The 15,719-nt window shown below is 35.8% G+C and overlaps 3 protein-coding genes and 1 pseudogene across 5 annotated transcripts; 2 read left to right on the top strand and 2 right to left on the bottom strand.

The window, feature by feature from the left end:
• Positions 1-1,269: 1,269 nt before the first annotated feature.
• Positions 1,270-4,206, top strand: LOC111012435 (pyruvate decarboxylase 1). Its single transcript, XM_022286582.2, has 7 exons — positions 1,270-1,980; positions 2,135-2,298; positions 2,471-3,032; positions 3,139-3,227; positions 3,318-3,435; positions 3,520-3,708; positions 3,794-4,206. Exons 1-7 carry the CDS (start codon positions 1,486-1,488, stop codon positions 3,962-3,964), a joined length of 1,788 nt encoding a protein of 595 aa, XP_022142274.1. The 5' UTR covers positions 1,270-1,485; the 3' UTR covers positions 3,965-4,206.
• A 2,593-nt stretch (positions 4,207-6,799) lies between these two features.
• On the top strand, positions 6,800-9,198 carry LOC111012455 (GDSL esterase/lipase At1g28600). The gene is made up of 5 exons (XM_022286611.2): positions 6,800-7,208; positions 7,325-7,561; positions 7,712-7,860; positions 8,425-8,692; positions 8,789-9,198. The coding sequence occupies exons 1-5, from the start codon at positions 6,941-6,943 to the stop codon at positions 9,049-9,051; spliced, it is 1,185 nt and encodes a 394-aa protein (XP_022142303.1). The 5' UTR covers positions 6,800-6,940; the 3' UTR covers positions 9,052-9,198.
• A 243-nt stretch (positions 9,199-9,441) lies between these two features.
• On the bottom strand, positions 9,442-11,737 carry LOC111012454 (pentatricopeptide repeat-containing protein At3g62890 pseudogene; annotated as a pseudogene). The gene is made up of 2 exons (XR_015790257.1): positions 11,557-11,737; positions 9,442-11,453 (listed from the first exon to the last, which is right to left on the bottom strand). The product of XR_015790257.1 is annotated as a pentatricopeptide repeat-containing protein At3g62890 pseudogene (transcript).
• A 131-nt stretch (positions 11,738-11,868) lies between these two features.
• LOC111012407 (phospholipase A1-IIgamma) lies at positions 11,869-14,922 on the bottom strand. Of its 2 annotated transcripts, XR_002601567.2 has the most exons (3): positions 13,970-14,922; positions 13,236-13,888; positions 11,869-12,007 (listed from the first exon to the last, which is right to left on the bottom strand). XR_002601567.2 is itself a non-coding variant. In XM_022286552.2 (2 exons), exons 1-2 carry the CDS (start codon positions 14,666-14,668, stop codon positions 13,286-13,288), a joined length of 1,302 nt encoding a protein of 433 aa, XP_022142244.1. In that variant the 5' UTR covers positions 14,669-14,921; the 3' UTR covers positions 13,119-13,285. The 2 variants fall into 2 exon arrangements, 1 of the variants encoding a protein (XP_022142244.1); XM_022286552.2 differs by lacking the exon at positions 11,869-12,007 and having other exon boundaries at positions 13,119-13,888; positions 13,970-14,921.
• Positions 14,923-15,719: the final 797 nt, after the last annotated feature.

Below are 15,719 nucleotides of genomic sequence, written 5' to 3'. Positions count from 1 at the left end.
TATTGGGTTTCAATTCTATTTTTTAACTTTTGTCTGTTTTGATCTTTGATATTTATAATATTAATTTTTGTCCATTTTAATCGTATTATTTCAAAAAAAAAGTTCATTTAATTTTTCTTTTTACAACAAATTTGAGGACGGAGAATTGAACTTTCTCCGAGGAGTATCAAAACCTTGATGATTTTAATTTTTGTAGTACATTGTGTAATTTTAATTATTGTTATAAAATCCTAACATCTATTCTCTACAAAAAAAAATCTTTATATAAAACTATGATAATATTTATTTAGTGTAGTATTTATATTGAAACTGCAATATAAAAAATGAGATAATATTTTTTCAAGAAAATCACATTTTTTTAATAACATGTGAACATGTGGAGGTGGGGATTAAACTCACAACATCTTGGTTACTACTTAACTCTGCTCACTTTGACTAGAGAAAATCACTTTTTAAAGAAACCTAAACCTAAATGGATTAAGACAAAAATTGTGGTCGGAGGCTGGAGAAAATTTGTACAATCAAATTACTATACTCCCTCCCATTTACATAATAAATAGAAGAAATGAATCCACATCATTTTTAATACATTGCTGATATGACAATACATTGCTTATATGGCAAGTAGAAAATAGAAGAGAGTATGGTACTCCTATAGTACCATAAATTTTTCGAGATATTGGAAAAGAAAGTATTTGGCTCTTTAACGGTGAAGACGAGAAAATTTTTGGTATAACGACAGTACCAACTATTCACACTACAATTTTTCATTTATAAATAATTTTTTAATATATGTACATCATTTTCAAATGATGCTGATGTTGAACACAATGAATAGTAGTAGTATCTATACTACCATAGTGTAGAAAATCTTCTCGAGAATGTCCTCTTAGATTAATCAGCTTGGACCTCTACTGATTTGAGTGTCAAGTCTTTTTGTCCTTCAGATGCACGAGATACATGAATACTAATTTTGTGCTAAAAAAATATTGAAAATGATATATTTTGAAACTATGTGAATAAATAATGGGAAAAGTTTTTTTTTTATCGAAGATGGAGAGGAATAATCAAAACAGTGGTGCACCAGATTAGACCAAGATCTGTTGGTCGGACTTCACAGTGCAAGTTGCAGGTAGAAGTAAAGTAAGGAATATTGTAAACAGCTGAAACCGAAACCAAAAACAAAACCAAAACCACAGTGCTGACAAACAGGTTGTAATTCAAATGGGTCGTGGTTTCAAGTTTCAACATATTAAAAAATTAAAAGGATCCACCGGTTGCAATTTGCAAACGCTGCATTTTCTTTTTCTCACACGACGACAAGTGCTGGACTTCACTCTAAATACTAAAAAGTAATCATCCCATCGCCCATGGTTTCAGAAACCCCATCTCCAGTTTCAAGGCTTTCCCAATCCTCTATAATTAGTAATTACAACAACTCCAAAACCCACAATAGAAACCTCTCATCTTCCCTTCACAGTTCACATGGAAGCTGCTAATTCCATTGGCTCTGCCTCTGCCTCTGCCTCCCACCCCACTTCGGCGCCACTGCCGCTGCCGGTGGCTCCCAATGCCTCGAGCGGCACGCTCGGCCGCCACCTCGCGCGCCGGCTCGTAGAGATTGGAGTCGGCGACGTGTTCTCTGTTCCCGGAGATTTCAACTTGACCCTTTTAGATCACTTGATATCAGACCCAGAACTGAACTTGATCGGCTGCTGCAACGAGCTCAACGCCGGCTACGCCGCCGACGGCTACGCTCGAGCCAAGGGCGTCGGCGCGTGCGTGGTCACTTTCACTGTTGGTGGGCTCAGCGTGCTGAACGCTATTGCTGGAGCCTACAGCGAGAATTTGCCCGTGATTTGTATTGTGGGTGGCCCCAATTCGAACGATTATGGTACTAACAGGATCTTGCATCACACAATTGGGCTTCCCGATTTCACCCAGGAGCTTCAATGCTTTCGAACAGTCACCTGTTTTCAGGTAACAATCAGATACGAGGATTTTAATTTTGGTTACAATTTGTTTGTGGGTTTAACATTAAAGGCTGAATAAATGCCAATTTAAGCAAAAGTGAATGGTTATTTCAGTGTTCTGTTTTGTTTTTTGGTTTAAAGTGGGAATGTGGTGGTGGCAGGCGATAGTGAATGATTTGGATGATGCGCATGAGTTGATAGACACAGCGATTTCAACTGCTTTAAAGGAGAGCAAGCCAGTCTATATAAGCATAAGTTGCAATCTTCCTGGAATTGCTCATCCTACTTTTGCCAGAGATCCTGTCCCCTTCTGTCTTGCTCCCAAGTATGACCATTTCCTTCTATAAATTGAAAAAACTCAAAACCTTATCATGAGTCAATTAATGATATGTTATAATTTGGTAATTCATATTACTATTGAATCGAATTTTGCATGTGCTTAAAAGTATATATATGTGTGTGTGTAAGTGTGAGAATTTGTATACCTACGACGGCAGGATAAGCAACCAGTGCGGGTTAGAAGCAGCAGTTGAAGCAACTGCAAATTTTCTGAACAAGGCAGTGAAGCCGGTGATTGTGGGCGGGCCGAAGCTAAGAGTGGCGAAGGCACAACGGGCGTTCGTCGAGCTGGCCGATGCGAGCGGATACCCGATCGCGGTTATGCCGTCGGGGAAAGGCCTGGTGCCAGAGCACCATCCACAGTTCATAGGGACGTACTGGGGCGCTGTGAGCACCAGCTTCTGTGGGGAGATAGTTGAATCTGCCGATGCTTATGTATTCGTTGGCCCAATTTTCAACGATTACAGCTCTGTTGGATACTCTCTGCTTGTCAAAAAGGAGAAGGCTGTGATTGTGAATGAGACCCGTGTGACCATCGGCAACGGCCCCTCCTTCGGCTGGGTTTTCATAGCTGATTTTCTTACTGCATTAGCCAAGAGGGTGAAGAAAAACCCCACTGCTCTTGAGAATCACCACCGAATATTTGTCCCTCCTGGCGTGCCTCTAAACTATGCAAAGGACGAACCTTTACGAGTCAATGTTCTCTTCAAACATATCCAGGTTAGCCTAGCCACACGACACCCACAGGATAAAAATTGAAACTTCGAATATATATTTTAAAATTTTCAATTGCTTGAGGAGGGTGAATTTTGTTATTTTCCAACAGCATATGTTGTCTGGAGAGACTGCGGTAATTGCTGAAACGGGCGATTCATGGTTCAACTGTCAGAAGCTTCGCCTTCCTGAAAATTGCGGGTAATTAAGTTTTAGACCTTTGATGGGCTGCTGCGGTTTCTTGTTTTTTCTTGAGTTGTGATCCCATTTTTTTTGTGGCTCTATGTTCAGGTTTGAATTCCAGATGCAATATGGATCCATTGGATGGTCTGTTGGTGCCACTCTCGGATATGCTCAGGCCACTAAAAATAAGCGTATAATCGCCTGCATCGGTGATGGGAGTTTCCAGGTTTGTAAACCAAACACATTTTTGTTTCACTAACGTAGTTTTTTATTTGTACTGATTGAGACAAGTTTGAACATTGAGTTTCAGGTAACAGCTCAAGATATTTCGACGATGATCCGATGTGGGCAGAGGAGCATCATCTTCCTAATCAACAATGGCGGATATACCATAGAAGTAGAGATTCACGACGGCCCATATAATGTGATAAAGAATTGGAATTACACTGGACTAGTTGATGCCATCCACAATGGCCAAGGAAAATGCTGGACTGCCAAGGTTTGACATCCTAACTCTAACTCTAACTCAGTAATGTATGCTTTTGAATTTAGTGATGATTTAAGTTAACTTGTTGGATCCGCAGGTACGAACCGAGCAAGAACTGATAGAAGCGATATCGACCGCAAGCGGCGAACACAAAGAATCTCTGTGTTTCATTGAAGTTTTGGTGCATAAGGATGACACGAGCAAAGAGCTGCTAGAATGGGGCTCTCGCGTGGCTTCTGCAAACAGCCGCCCTCCAAATCCTCAATAGCGACTGCTGAAGGATGAAGTAACGTTAACTGGCGAATAAAAGTAGGCTCAGTTTTTCATTCTGTTTATTAAGATGGAGAAACCTACTCTGCTTCTTTGGATCGGCTGTAAATGCTTGCTTGTCGTGGGATTCACTTTTTTTTTTTTCCCTCACCGTGTTCAATCATTTAAAACATTTTATGTTTTATCTAAGATTTTAAACGTGATACCGATATAAATGTCAAATTCTCAGTTTTATAAAAATGTCTATAGAAATATCTATTGATGTTGATGGATAGATATGAAAAAATTACGAAACTGAAAAATTAAATTAGCAAATAAATATTTTATCATTTTTAAACTAGTTTAAAATTATTAGTATTAACATTGTCTCTATATTAATTATATTTTGTTGATATTTTGTCGATTTTATTGTGATATTATATAAAAATGTGGATACTACAACCAACAAAATGTGGCCAGGAGGGAACCAAAATTTAATGGACTACTCTGGTTGGTGACCAAAACTAAGTGTTAGACTTGAAGCATCTTTGTCCTTTTACAGTTCATTTGATTACGTTAATAGAGATGAACCTGAACCAGATAGAACGGGTGGGGACTCACTCCACTCTAGGGATTAATTACTTTTTAAATCAAAGATAAATTAATAAGTATATTATAATTATATATTTTGTGACAAAATTAGTATTCATATTATTATAGTAATGAATCCAATTTAGCTTTAATGATGTGAAATCTTACCTAATTCATTCATTATGAATTTAAAACAATTCAACTCCTTGGATGGTGTATTTACCAAATAGAATTAATTGGTGGAGCATACCTTAAAATTAAAAATCAATTGTTCTAAAATCAATCTCATTCACATTATTTATTCCCTGGACCCACACATTTTTTAAAATTATTTTACCATTTTTACCTTATCTCTACTCATAACTCTTTATTTTGTATTTTATTTTGTTTTTTTTAACACTAATAATTTCTTTTTCTTTTCTAACAACAAATTATCAACGTGATTTTATTTGTAAATTTCTATTGAAGTTATAAATTATTCTATTTTTACTCTGTCATTATTAATTAATATTGATATATGGTTTCATTTTTATTACATATAAAAATAACAAAATAATTTCATCAATGATAATTGTTGCAATCAATATTATATTTTACTTTTTTAGTTCATATAATTTCAATTACATATATATTTGTTAATATTAAATAAATTATTATAATTACAAATATTTACTATTAGTAAATAGAACTCAAATAAATTATTATTATTATTATTTTAATTAAAAATCATATTAGCATAATTTTTGTTAATTATTTATAATTAGCTAATAAAAATAAGAAAGAAGTATTTTAGTAATGGTTAAATATCTTATTCTTATTTCGTTTCGAGACAGTTTTTGTAAACAATATCAGTATATTTATAATTTCTATTCCAGAATTCTAAGTAAACTATATAAAAAAAAACAATATTTTCATTATAATTGATTTAATTCCGATTCTTCATTCATTTCAAAAACAAGGCCTAAAAAATTATACTAACAAAGCTGGGAGACCTTAATATAAGCAAGATATGAGACTCATCACCACCTCTTCTCACCTGTATCCCTCTATTGACAATAATTTAGGAAAATTTTTAATGGATAGCAAAAATATTTATCATATTTACAAATATAGTAACAAAATTTTAGTCTTGCAAATATAATAATATTTTTAAAGTCATATTTTCATTTTATTTGCTATTCCAATTTTGCCCTTGTTACTAATCTACTTCATATTATACACGCTAGTAACATAACTGATATATTTAATATGAAGTATATTATTGACATACTTGATATATTTTGTATATCTATTATATAATTAATACACCAAATATAAAGTATATCATTGATATAACCAATATGCATAATATGAAGTCTATTAATCACACTAAATATATGAATGATATACTTCACACTAGATATATCACTAATAATTCTTCTTCGAGATTTAAGATTTTGGTTGAAGTAACATTATAGTTTTTTTTAATTGATATATCAAGTATAACAGTGATATATTTCATTTTAGGATATCACTTATATAGCTGATATATCTAATATGAAGTATATGACTAACATACCTAATATGAAGTTTAGGTCAGTCACACTAAATATATGAATAATATTCTTTAATATTACAGTATATTTCTATTAAATCGTTTTCAAATTAAATATTTTAATTGAAGTAATATTATAGGTTTCTTGTTAAAGTATCAAGTATATAAATTATATAAGTTTATCACTCTCGCATGCATATACATACATACATATATAAAAGTAAGTTAGTCACACTAAATATATGGATGATGTACTTCACATTTTAAATCTTATTCGAGTAGAAGATTTATAAATTTCTTATTCATATATCAATTATATTATTAATATATTTATTCTACTTCATATTATGTATATTTTTTTTATGAGTATAATATGTTGAAGAGGGAATTCGAATTTACAATTTTTTGATTTGAGATAAATGTCAATTACCGCTGAGCTATGTTTGCTTTGACCGATATTATGGAATATATCTAATATAAAATATGTATATTAGTTATATATAACTGAAATATATATCAATTGTGATATATTGAATATGAATTACATTATATTAATGTAAATGATATAATCTTAAGTTTTTTTTTTTCTTTTTAATTTGGGTTCGACATCCAGATATGTGTGTATATAGTATAGATATATACTTGCTACATTTGTCAACTAAAAAAGTAATTTCTGTTATGCAATTAACTACTATTTTTTGGGTAAATGATATACAACTCATCCACACGTCACATGTTACATTGTGTGGGGAAGATGGTGGATCTCGATGTTGAAGTTCAATCAGAATGAATTTGTTTATCTTCCATCTACCAAATCGTCGTCTTCCTCCTCTGACTTCTGATAGAAATTAAATCAGAGCTTTCTCCTCCATGGATTCGTCGAATTCTTCCTCTATCATATCGCTGATCATATTTTCTATCGCAGTTTCGTCTGCCTTTGCGTTCGCTCCACGCGCTTCTGGATGCGGCTACAGCTCCATCTTCAATTTTGGCGATTCGCTTTCCGATACGGGAAATCTGTTCGACGAATGTTCTTCCGGCGAACCTCACAAGTCTTGCTTTGCTCCGTATGGAGAGACCTTCTTCCGCCGCCCCACCGGGCGATGCTCCGACGGCCGTCTGATTCTAGACTTCATTGGTTCGATTTTTTGACTACCGACGACTCTGATCGTTTAATTAATCTGATATATTTATATATTTTGACACGATGATATATTGTGATGGGCGCGTACGTGTTAATTAATGGTTTTACAGCCGAATCGCTGGGGCTTCCACTGGTACAGCCGTATCTGGGTGTCAGAAGAAAGGGGATCACGGCTGAGGATTTTGAGAAGGGACTGAATTTCGCAGTCGCCGGAGCCACCGCGCTGGATGCGTCGTTTCTCCGAGAAAATATGAGTTGTAAAGTACATACCAACTACTCTCTGGCGGTCCAATTGGAATGGTTCAGGGACGCATATTCCTCAGTCTGCAGATCGTCTTCAACTGCAAGTGAGTTCCCTTCCCTTCTGGGTGTCAGTTACATAATTAAAGGAAATAGTAAATAGAGCATTCTACCTATATTTTCCGTTAAGATTTTCCATCACTGCAATATAGACTATGATTAATCATGTTATGTTTAATGTAATATTTGATTTAAAGGGTGCAGAGAAATCCTAAAAAGTTCACTGGTTCTCGTTGGAGAAATAGGAGGCAATGACTACAATGATCCATTCTTTGAGCGACGTAGCTTTGAAGATATTAAGTCACTCGTACCATTAGTGGTTAAACAAATTGCTTCAACTATCATTGTATGACCCTATTCTTTTCTACTATTTCCCACATTTTCCTAACGCTCAACCCAAATTTAATAAAGAAAACTAGAATAGATCCTAATCCTATTCTTTTTTATTTTAAAAAACATTCATTTTTTTTTTCATGTAATTTCACTTTTTAGTTATTTTAGTCCATGTATTTTCAAAACATCTATTTTGGTTCCTAGATTATTTTTAACTTCTATTTATTTTAGTGATTTCTGTACTTTGGAAACGTCAATTTTGGTCTTTGTATCTTTAAAAATGATCAGTTTGATCTTTTTATTTTCATTTTTATCCTTTTTTTCGATCATAATTCTACCACAACGATACTTCACTTACTAAATTTCTTGAAATGTAGTCATAAATTTGTGTTAAAAAAGTTTCATTGCGTAAAATAGAATTTGTGTTAAAAAATTTTAAATAGGGACTCATTAAAGTGGTCACGTTTTAAATAGAGAATCAAAATTAATGTTTTGAAAGTAAAATTAAAATGGATCAAAGACAGAAGTATACTATTAAAATACTATTTTAATAACGTAACATTCTCTGGTACTGCAGGAGTTGATTAAATTGGGTGCCGAAACTTTAATGGTTCCTGGGAACCTTCCAATCGGGTGTAATCCAACTTATCTCAAACTTTATGGAACTTCAGTAAAAAACTCAGAAAATGGTTGTTTGGAGTGGCTGAATGAATTTTCCGAGTACCACAATGAACTTCTTAAAGAAGAATTGAAACAAATTCGAGCCAACTATCCTCATGTCCATTTAATTTATGCAGATTATCACAATTCTGCCATGCGTTTCTTTAATGCCCCACAAGATTTTGGTAAGTATAATCTTGATTCCTTCCTTCTGAAATAGCACGTTTTGGATAATTCAATGGCTTGCTCCTAAGTTTTTGAATGTGTAATATATTTTGCAGGATTTACAAATACCTTGCAGTCTTGTTTGGTGTTGGAGGATCAAACATCTAAGAAACATACAAATTATGGAATATTGCCGCCAAAGTTTAAGACAGTGTGTGCTGATCCTTCCAAATATGTTTGTTGGGATGGCATCCACTTAACAGAAGCAGCCTATAGGGCAATTGCTATTGGTCTGTTACAAGGCCCATACACTATTCCTCAAATCACAACCTCATGCATTTCACAAAATGCCACAACAAACTTACCTCAATTGCTCTGAACTCCCATTTTATTTTCCTTGTAATCTTATGCTTTGTATGTGAAGTGCTCCGGAGCCCCAGGGTTTCAATAGTATGATATTCTCTCTCAGTAAACTCGTGTTTTCTTTCATATTGTTAATTAGTTTGAGAGTCTGAGTTGCATTGAAGTTTTAAACCTCTAATATAAATCTTGCATCTGCCAATCTGAATCTAGCTTAATTAATTTAAGGTATATATCTCGAACAAAAAATCGTAAGTTTGAATTCACATCTTCACATGTTAAATTACTCTGCATCTACATGAATGTTTGGATTTGATTGACAACTTCTCACCCTTCAATCATGAAAATATCTTATGTGATTGCCTTAACATGAATGTTTGGATTTGATCGACAACTTCTCACCCTTCAATCATGAAAATATCTTTTGTGATTGCCTTAACGAAATAATTTGATTCGGAACTTGGAAGGGTCACACCATCTTTCACCAATAATCTAGACAAGAACAACTACCATTTTTAAAATGGTGAAATCTACTGCCGTCTCTAACAATTATCTCTCTTTGAAAGACTTGAGAAATTATCTTGCTTACCTCGTGGCAATCTCCACAAACTCTTAAATTCTTGATAATACGAATGCAGTCCCCAGCTCGAGTCACCAGCAAGCCAAAAGCAATTGCCAACCTTTCACTATGCTCTTTAATGGCAGTCTCTTTTTCTTCTTCCTCTATGTCATGTAGTACAGATGAAAGATTTGCTGAGTATCCCGCTGCTGCTATTCGTACTCCAATTATTTCCAACATCTTGTAGATCTCTGTACATCGCTCGTGCTCCTTATCTCCCGCGAAAAAGCGGTGAACTCTGCCTTCTGCTTCAATCAAGCTCCATCCTGCAATTTTGTTAGTGTTTCTTTCAGCCATTAGTCTCCTAACCTTGCTTACATCTTCCCACTTTCTTAGTGTGGCATAGATACTGGATAACTGGACGTAATGCCCATTGTGAGAGGGATCCATTTGAACCAACTTGTTCCCAATCTCCTCACCCAGTTCTACAAATCCATGAACCTTACAAGAACCAAGCACCGTCGCCCACAAGACGGGGTCTGGAGCAGCAGGCATCCTGTCAATCATTTCAACAGCATCATAAACTAACCCAGCACGGCTGAAGAGATCAACCATGCAACCATAGTGTTCCATCTCTGGTTCAATGCAATATGTGTCCGTCATAAGCTTAAAAAAATGTCTTCCCGCGCTGACCAAACCGGCTCTGCTACACGCATTCAACACTCCAATGAATGTCACGTTGACTGGGTAGAAACCCTCAGTTGTAAACTTCTCAAATAGTGCAAGTGCTTCTTGCCCAAGGCCGTGCGACGCCAACCCACAAATCATTACGTTCCAAGACCATTTATCTTTCTGTGGCATTCTGTCAAATAAGAATTTGGACTCGTCAATACACCCGCATTTGGCATACATGTCAACTAGTGCTGTGCCAAGAGATGCAGTCATTGGAAATTTCAACGAGTCTGCAATGGAATGGATCATTTTTCCATACTCAAGCATACCCAGTTGGGCTGCTGCTGCGAGCAAGGACACCAATATTGCCTCATTTGGTCTCATTTTTTGCTCCCTGATCTCTTTAAAGCAGTCTAATGCCTTCTCCAGTTGCCCATTTTGGACATAGCCAGATATCATGGTGCTCCATGAGATCACATCTCTATGGGGCATTTCAACAAACAGTTTCTCTGCAACATAAATTTGTCCATCTCTAACTAAACCAGCTATCATTGAATTCCAAGATACTACATCTCGACCACCGGGAATTTCATCAAACACCAGTCTAGCACATTCGACTCTGCAGCAAGTACAATACAAATGAATCAACGCATTCCGAACGAAAACGTCTTTGACAAAACCAAATTTTATCACATGGGTCTGAACTTGAATCCCTTCGCAGATGGCCAAAGCGTTGCTACAAGCTTGCAACACAAAGGTCAGAGTATGTTTATTAGGCTCCACAAAACTTCGGCGCATGTGTGAGTAAAGAGAAATCGACTCGCGAGGTAAGTCCCCTTTCGCGAAGCACCGGATCATGTTATTGGTGGCAAAAACACTTGGAAGAGCAATAGACTGATAAATTGACCAGGCGTACTCATATGGAAGAGAAGAGGAAGAAATGGCAAGGAAAGCGAGGAGGTGACCCATGATGCGGCCATCATTAGCAAGGCCAAAAACGACACTGCGAGCATGGGCTTGCTTAATTTGGTTGATCCCAGGCGTCGGTGGAAGAGAAGAGAGCGGAGGAGGCAAATGAGATACAGTGGATAAGACGTGGAAATTCAATCTCTGTTTCGAAGTCCAGAAGAAGAATTTAGGCTTCCAGACTAGCATAAAGGATTCGTCACAGATTCTGTCCTGAAATTAAACTGGGTTCGATTGCGTAAATAACAGCTCCTGGAGACTAAATTTTCTGGGGCATTTCATCAAACATTTGAGAGACGCAATTGAAATAGATGTTTAAGTTCTCACAAGAATGCGATTTAGATGCGAAAGCAAGTTTTGGACTCACGAGTGTGCGCCTCTGGTCCACATCCAGCAACTGCTCTGCTCCGGCAAGTTTGTCGAGGCATCGGTGCCGATTCCGAAATGTCCACAAAACGAAAGCGATTCAAATTTTAATATAAGGTTAAAATATGTGTTTCGTACATGAACTTTTATTATCACGTTAAAATACAAATTTATTATTTAAATTTTGATTGTTGTATCTTGGGCAAAGTTTAAAAATAATGTAATTTAAATGAAAATTTCTAAAAAATGGAGTGGTTTAAAAGAAAAAAAATTAATGTAGTTTAAATAAATTTGAAATCTAATGATAAAATGGGTAGATTTTGACAAACAGGCCAAAAATCGTATGTCCCAAAATCGAAATTACCTCTCAAATAGTCATATATGTTTTGACTTTTTGGTTGTTGGAATTGCACTGCAAATAATTCAAAGTTAGCTTATAAGACATGTCTGCATAATGAATCTACATGGATGAAATCATGTACTGCATAATTATTAGAGGTTTGTTCGGTAAGAAATTTATTTTTGTGCTCATTTCTTTTTACCAAGTAATTTTTAAAGCCGGTTAAGAATATAAGAACAAAGTGAAAATCATAACGTTGTGTCCAAAGAGAGAAAATTAAAACTAATTTATAAGATAGAGAATGGGTCTAAATTGGATACCAACTTAATGTATTTTTTATTTTTTGAGTTTAACCCATCTTCCATTTTTTTTTAATATATACTTTAACCAGTTAAGCTATCAGCTATGCTCAAGTTGATTTGTAAAATGGAGTGCTTAAATTTATTTTGAATGAGAACCTACGTTAATTATGCAAGGTTTATTTGATAACAATATTTTTTTTAAGTAACATTTTAAAGCATATATGAAAAAGATTAACACAAAAAGATGTGATCTTTGAAGAGAAGCAGTTTTAACAACCTTTTAGTTGGAGGTATATGCCAATTACCAATAAACCAAACTCGTTTTAACAGTAAAAAATAGAAATGTTTACAATATAGAAGCGCTTTTGAGATTTTAGATCATATATTATTATTAGTAATTATTAAAATGTGCGGTTGGCAATAAGGATCCTTTTTGAATTTTGAAGTAAAGCGGTTTTCTAAATAATTTATTTGTTTTATATTTTCTACTTAAAAAGAAGTAAATTATTAAACACAGTTTCATAAATGAAACTGAAATTACTTTTACTATTCAGAACAAAAGTGAAGTGAAGAGAGAAGATATAATTCTGATTTTTTTCTATAGAGAATAATTATTTTCTTTTTTTTTCCCTAAAATTTATTTTGTTTAATTCATAAATTATACTTTGTTGTGTGCTCATTCACCGAATTAGAGAGGTCTTTTCTTAGGCCATTTAATCTTTCAATTTTAAAAATTTTCAATTACATCCAAACCTAGTAATTCAATCTGTAGACACTAGCTAAACGGAGACTTTCAAAGTGGAACCCACACCCCAAGAAGAGTAAGTTGTCAGTTAGTTGAAATAAGGAGTTGGGTGTTGGGATTGCGGGATCGGTTAGGAAAGCTGTGAAAAGTATGTCTGGACAATATACTTAGGCAGGAGGAGGGTCCAAATGTAAATTCCAGTGGACAAAACTAGTAAATGAATTAGTTTGTGCAAATCAAACCAGAAACTCACCGTTTAAAAAGAGGGACACGAAGGAGGAATAATGAATGAGGTATCAAGATTCAAGGATCAGGATCCTCCTGATGATCCATCAACTTCCACGACCCATCACTCTGCTGAACCATACCCTTATTCTGCAGACACCGCCACGCCACAGGCACAAGAAACTCGTCCTTCAGCGCATCCAGGCTCTTATTAACCAACGCAATGTCTCTCGCTATCTCCAGCTTGAAGCCTCCCCTGTTCCCCTGCGTCCCCGCAACCCCATGCAAATAAGCCTCCAAATTATGCCAGCTGCTCACGCTCCCGGGGCTCTTCAGGTACTTCGATTTTCGAGTGTCGATTTCCAGCTCCACTCCCACGTCCGAGTAACCGATCACCGGGTAGTTTGGGACCACGTCCATGCCATTCTTCACTCGCAAAACGCGTAGCTCTTTGTACCCTGAAAACGCCCTTTTGAACTCCGAATCCCCCACTCTCGGGCTCGCAAACACAAACGACGTCACTGGCACTGCATACGCCCCGCCCGCGCCCTTCACTCCGTTTGCTACCATATCCACTGCGTTCAGCGTTGCTATTGCCGCGCCTAGACTGTGCCCTGTCGTGATTATGCTCATCTCCTCCCCCTTGTACTCCTCCACCAGTCTTTTCACTTCCCCCACAACCTAATTAATCAACAACCCTAATCATTATACCAAATTAAATAATTAACATTAACAAACATATGATATGGTAATGGGACTTGCCTGCTCTCGGACGCTGCTGTTTGTAAAGGGCGATCGGCGATCCGTTGAAGTGTAGATTGAATACCAGCCTTGGTGGACCTTCACGTCGCTGGATTCCCCAAATATTTTGGGAGCCGAAACCAAAGCGAACTCGAAATCGTCGATCCACTCCAGGCTTCGGACGGTGCCTCTCCAAGCGACCACAATGTCTCTCCGCCCCAGTTCCGCCTTCCCTTCGTCCGTCGCCACCGCCACGTACCCAATCCAGTTCGATTCCTTACTCCACGCTTCCCTCGACAACGGCTTCACAATAAAAGCCTCCGGAACCTTCACTTCCGAGGTCGCGTACAGAAATTTCGTCACTCTGTATTTGTACGGGTTCCCCTTCTCCAGCCCAACTTTCGCGAAGAAATCCTGCTTCGAGTAGCGGCTGCTTCCGGCGAATTTCGAGGCCTTCTCGGTGTTGAAACTGTCGTAGGTTGCCTGTGCCATTTGGCCGTAGTGGATTAGGCACCGCCGGAGGTCCATTTCCAGAGGATCCAGAAGGCCTTTCCAGTTGTGTAATCCGATTAAATGTCTCCAATTGATCTTTACATTTTCCTCGCTGCTGATTTTATCCATCGTCTTCTTCTTACCGAAACACCTCCACAAAATCAATTTTCTTCCGCACCTGAATCGCGCACCTCTTCTCTGTGCATTTCTCCTTGCATTGTAATTCATCTATACAAGAATATTTATCTTTTTTTCCTAATTTAACTTGACGAATGAAATTAAGTTTGTATGTGTCGTCTATCAGATATGGAATAATGGAGCTTTTAAATTTTGAATGCGCAAGCCCAGCCCAACTGAGAAGATCCAAACTTTTGTTTTGGGGTTTGGTTAGAAAATGGACATCTGGGAATATGGACAGAGATATGCTTGGCTTTGAAGTCATAGATTGCCAAAAGTGAGACCATGGAAATGGAAAATTGGAAATGGAAGGTGCTCTGGTTGCGAGCTTGTCAAGGCAGGTATTAGTGTTTTACACCCCAACTTTCCTTTCTCTCTCCCACTCGCTATTTCTTTTTAATTAATAAAAGAATTTTATTTTACATGTTTTAGATAAGTTTCTCTTTTATAGTAATTTTAAAAAATAAGGTATGAAAAGTACTACTAAACATAGTTAAAGAGTCTAAGACATCTTGAGTTTGAATCTCTATCCAGTATCTTTAAAATATGTTATTCAAATTAGTATATAATTTCATATAAAATAAAAGTTTGAATTCAAAACTTCTAAAATTTTTAAAATTTATTTGGACTATGACTAATCATGATATTGATTATTGATGTTAAGTACTTTAATTCATGAAAATATTGAGATGTATAATTTATTAGAACTTGAAGTTAACAATGCGTGGTATATGAAAAACAAAGTGGGAGTTCCCATTTCCTTTTAATATTTATGCATATGAAATGATTGATACATTTATAATTAAATGGAATTTTAATTTTTGTATAAATTTGTTCCATCCTTTACAGAGAGGAAAAAATAAGTCTCTCTACCTATGGGACTCTAATGTAGAGAAATTGTCGTAGTTTCTACGACATAGACATACATGTGAAATTATATATATCTTAATTTTTCAATTATATTTTAAGTTAGAACAACTTCTTTTTTTCTTTCAAAACTCAATCTCTTAAGTCTTAAAGATCGAAGTTCAATTTTCTACGTGTAATTGTTGAACTAAAAAATATATTTGTATTTCTTAAGAAAAATATATTTTTTCAAGTA

This window comes from Momordica charantia (genome assembly GCF_013281855.1).
Source record: "Momordica charantia cultivar OHB3-1 chromosome 1 unlocalized genomic scaffold, Mcharantia_2.0 BLBB01000001.1, whole genome shotgun sequence".
Lineage (NCBI taxonomy): Eukaryota > Viridiplantae > Streptophyta > Magnoliopsida > Cucurbitales > Cucurbitaceae > Momordica > Momordica charantia.
The sequence above is the reverse complement of the archived record's forward strand: the minus strand, read 5'-3'. Positions and strand labels throughout refer to the sequence as shown.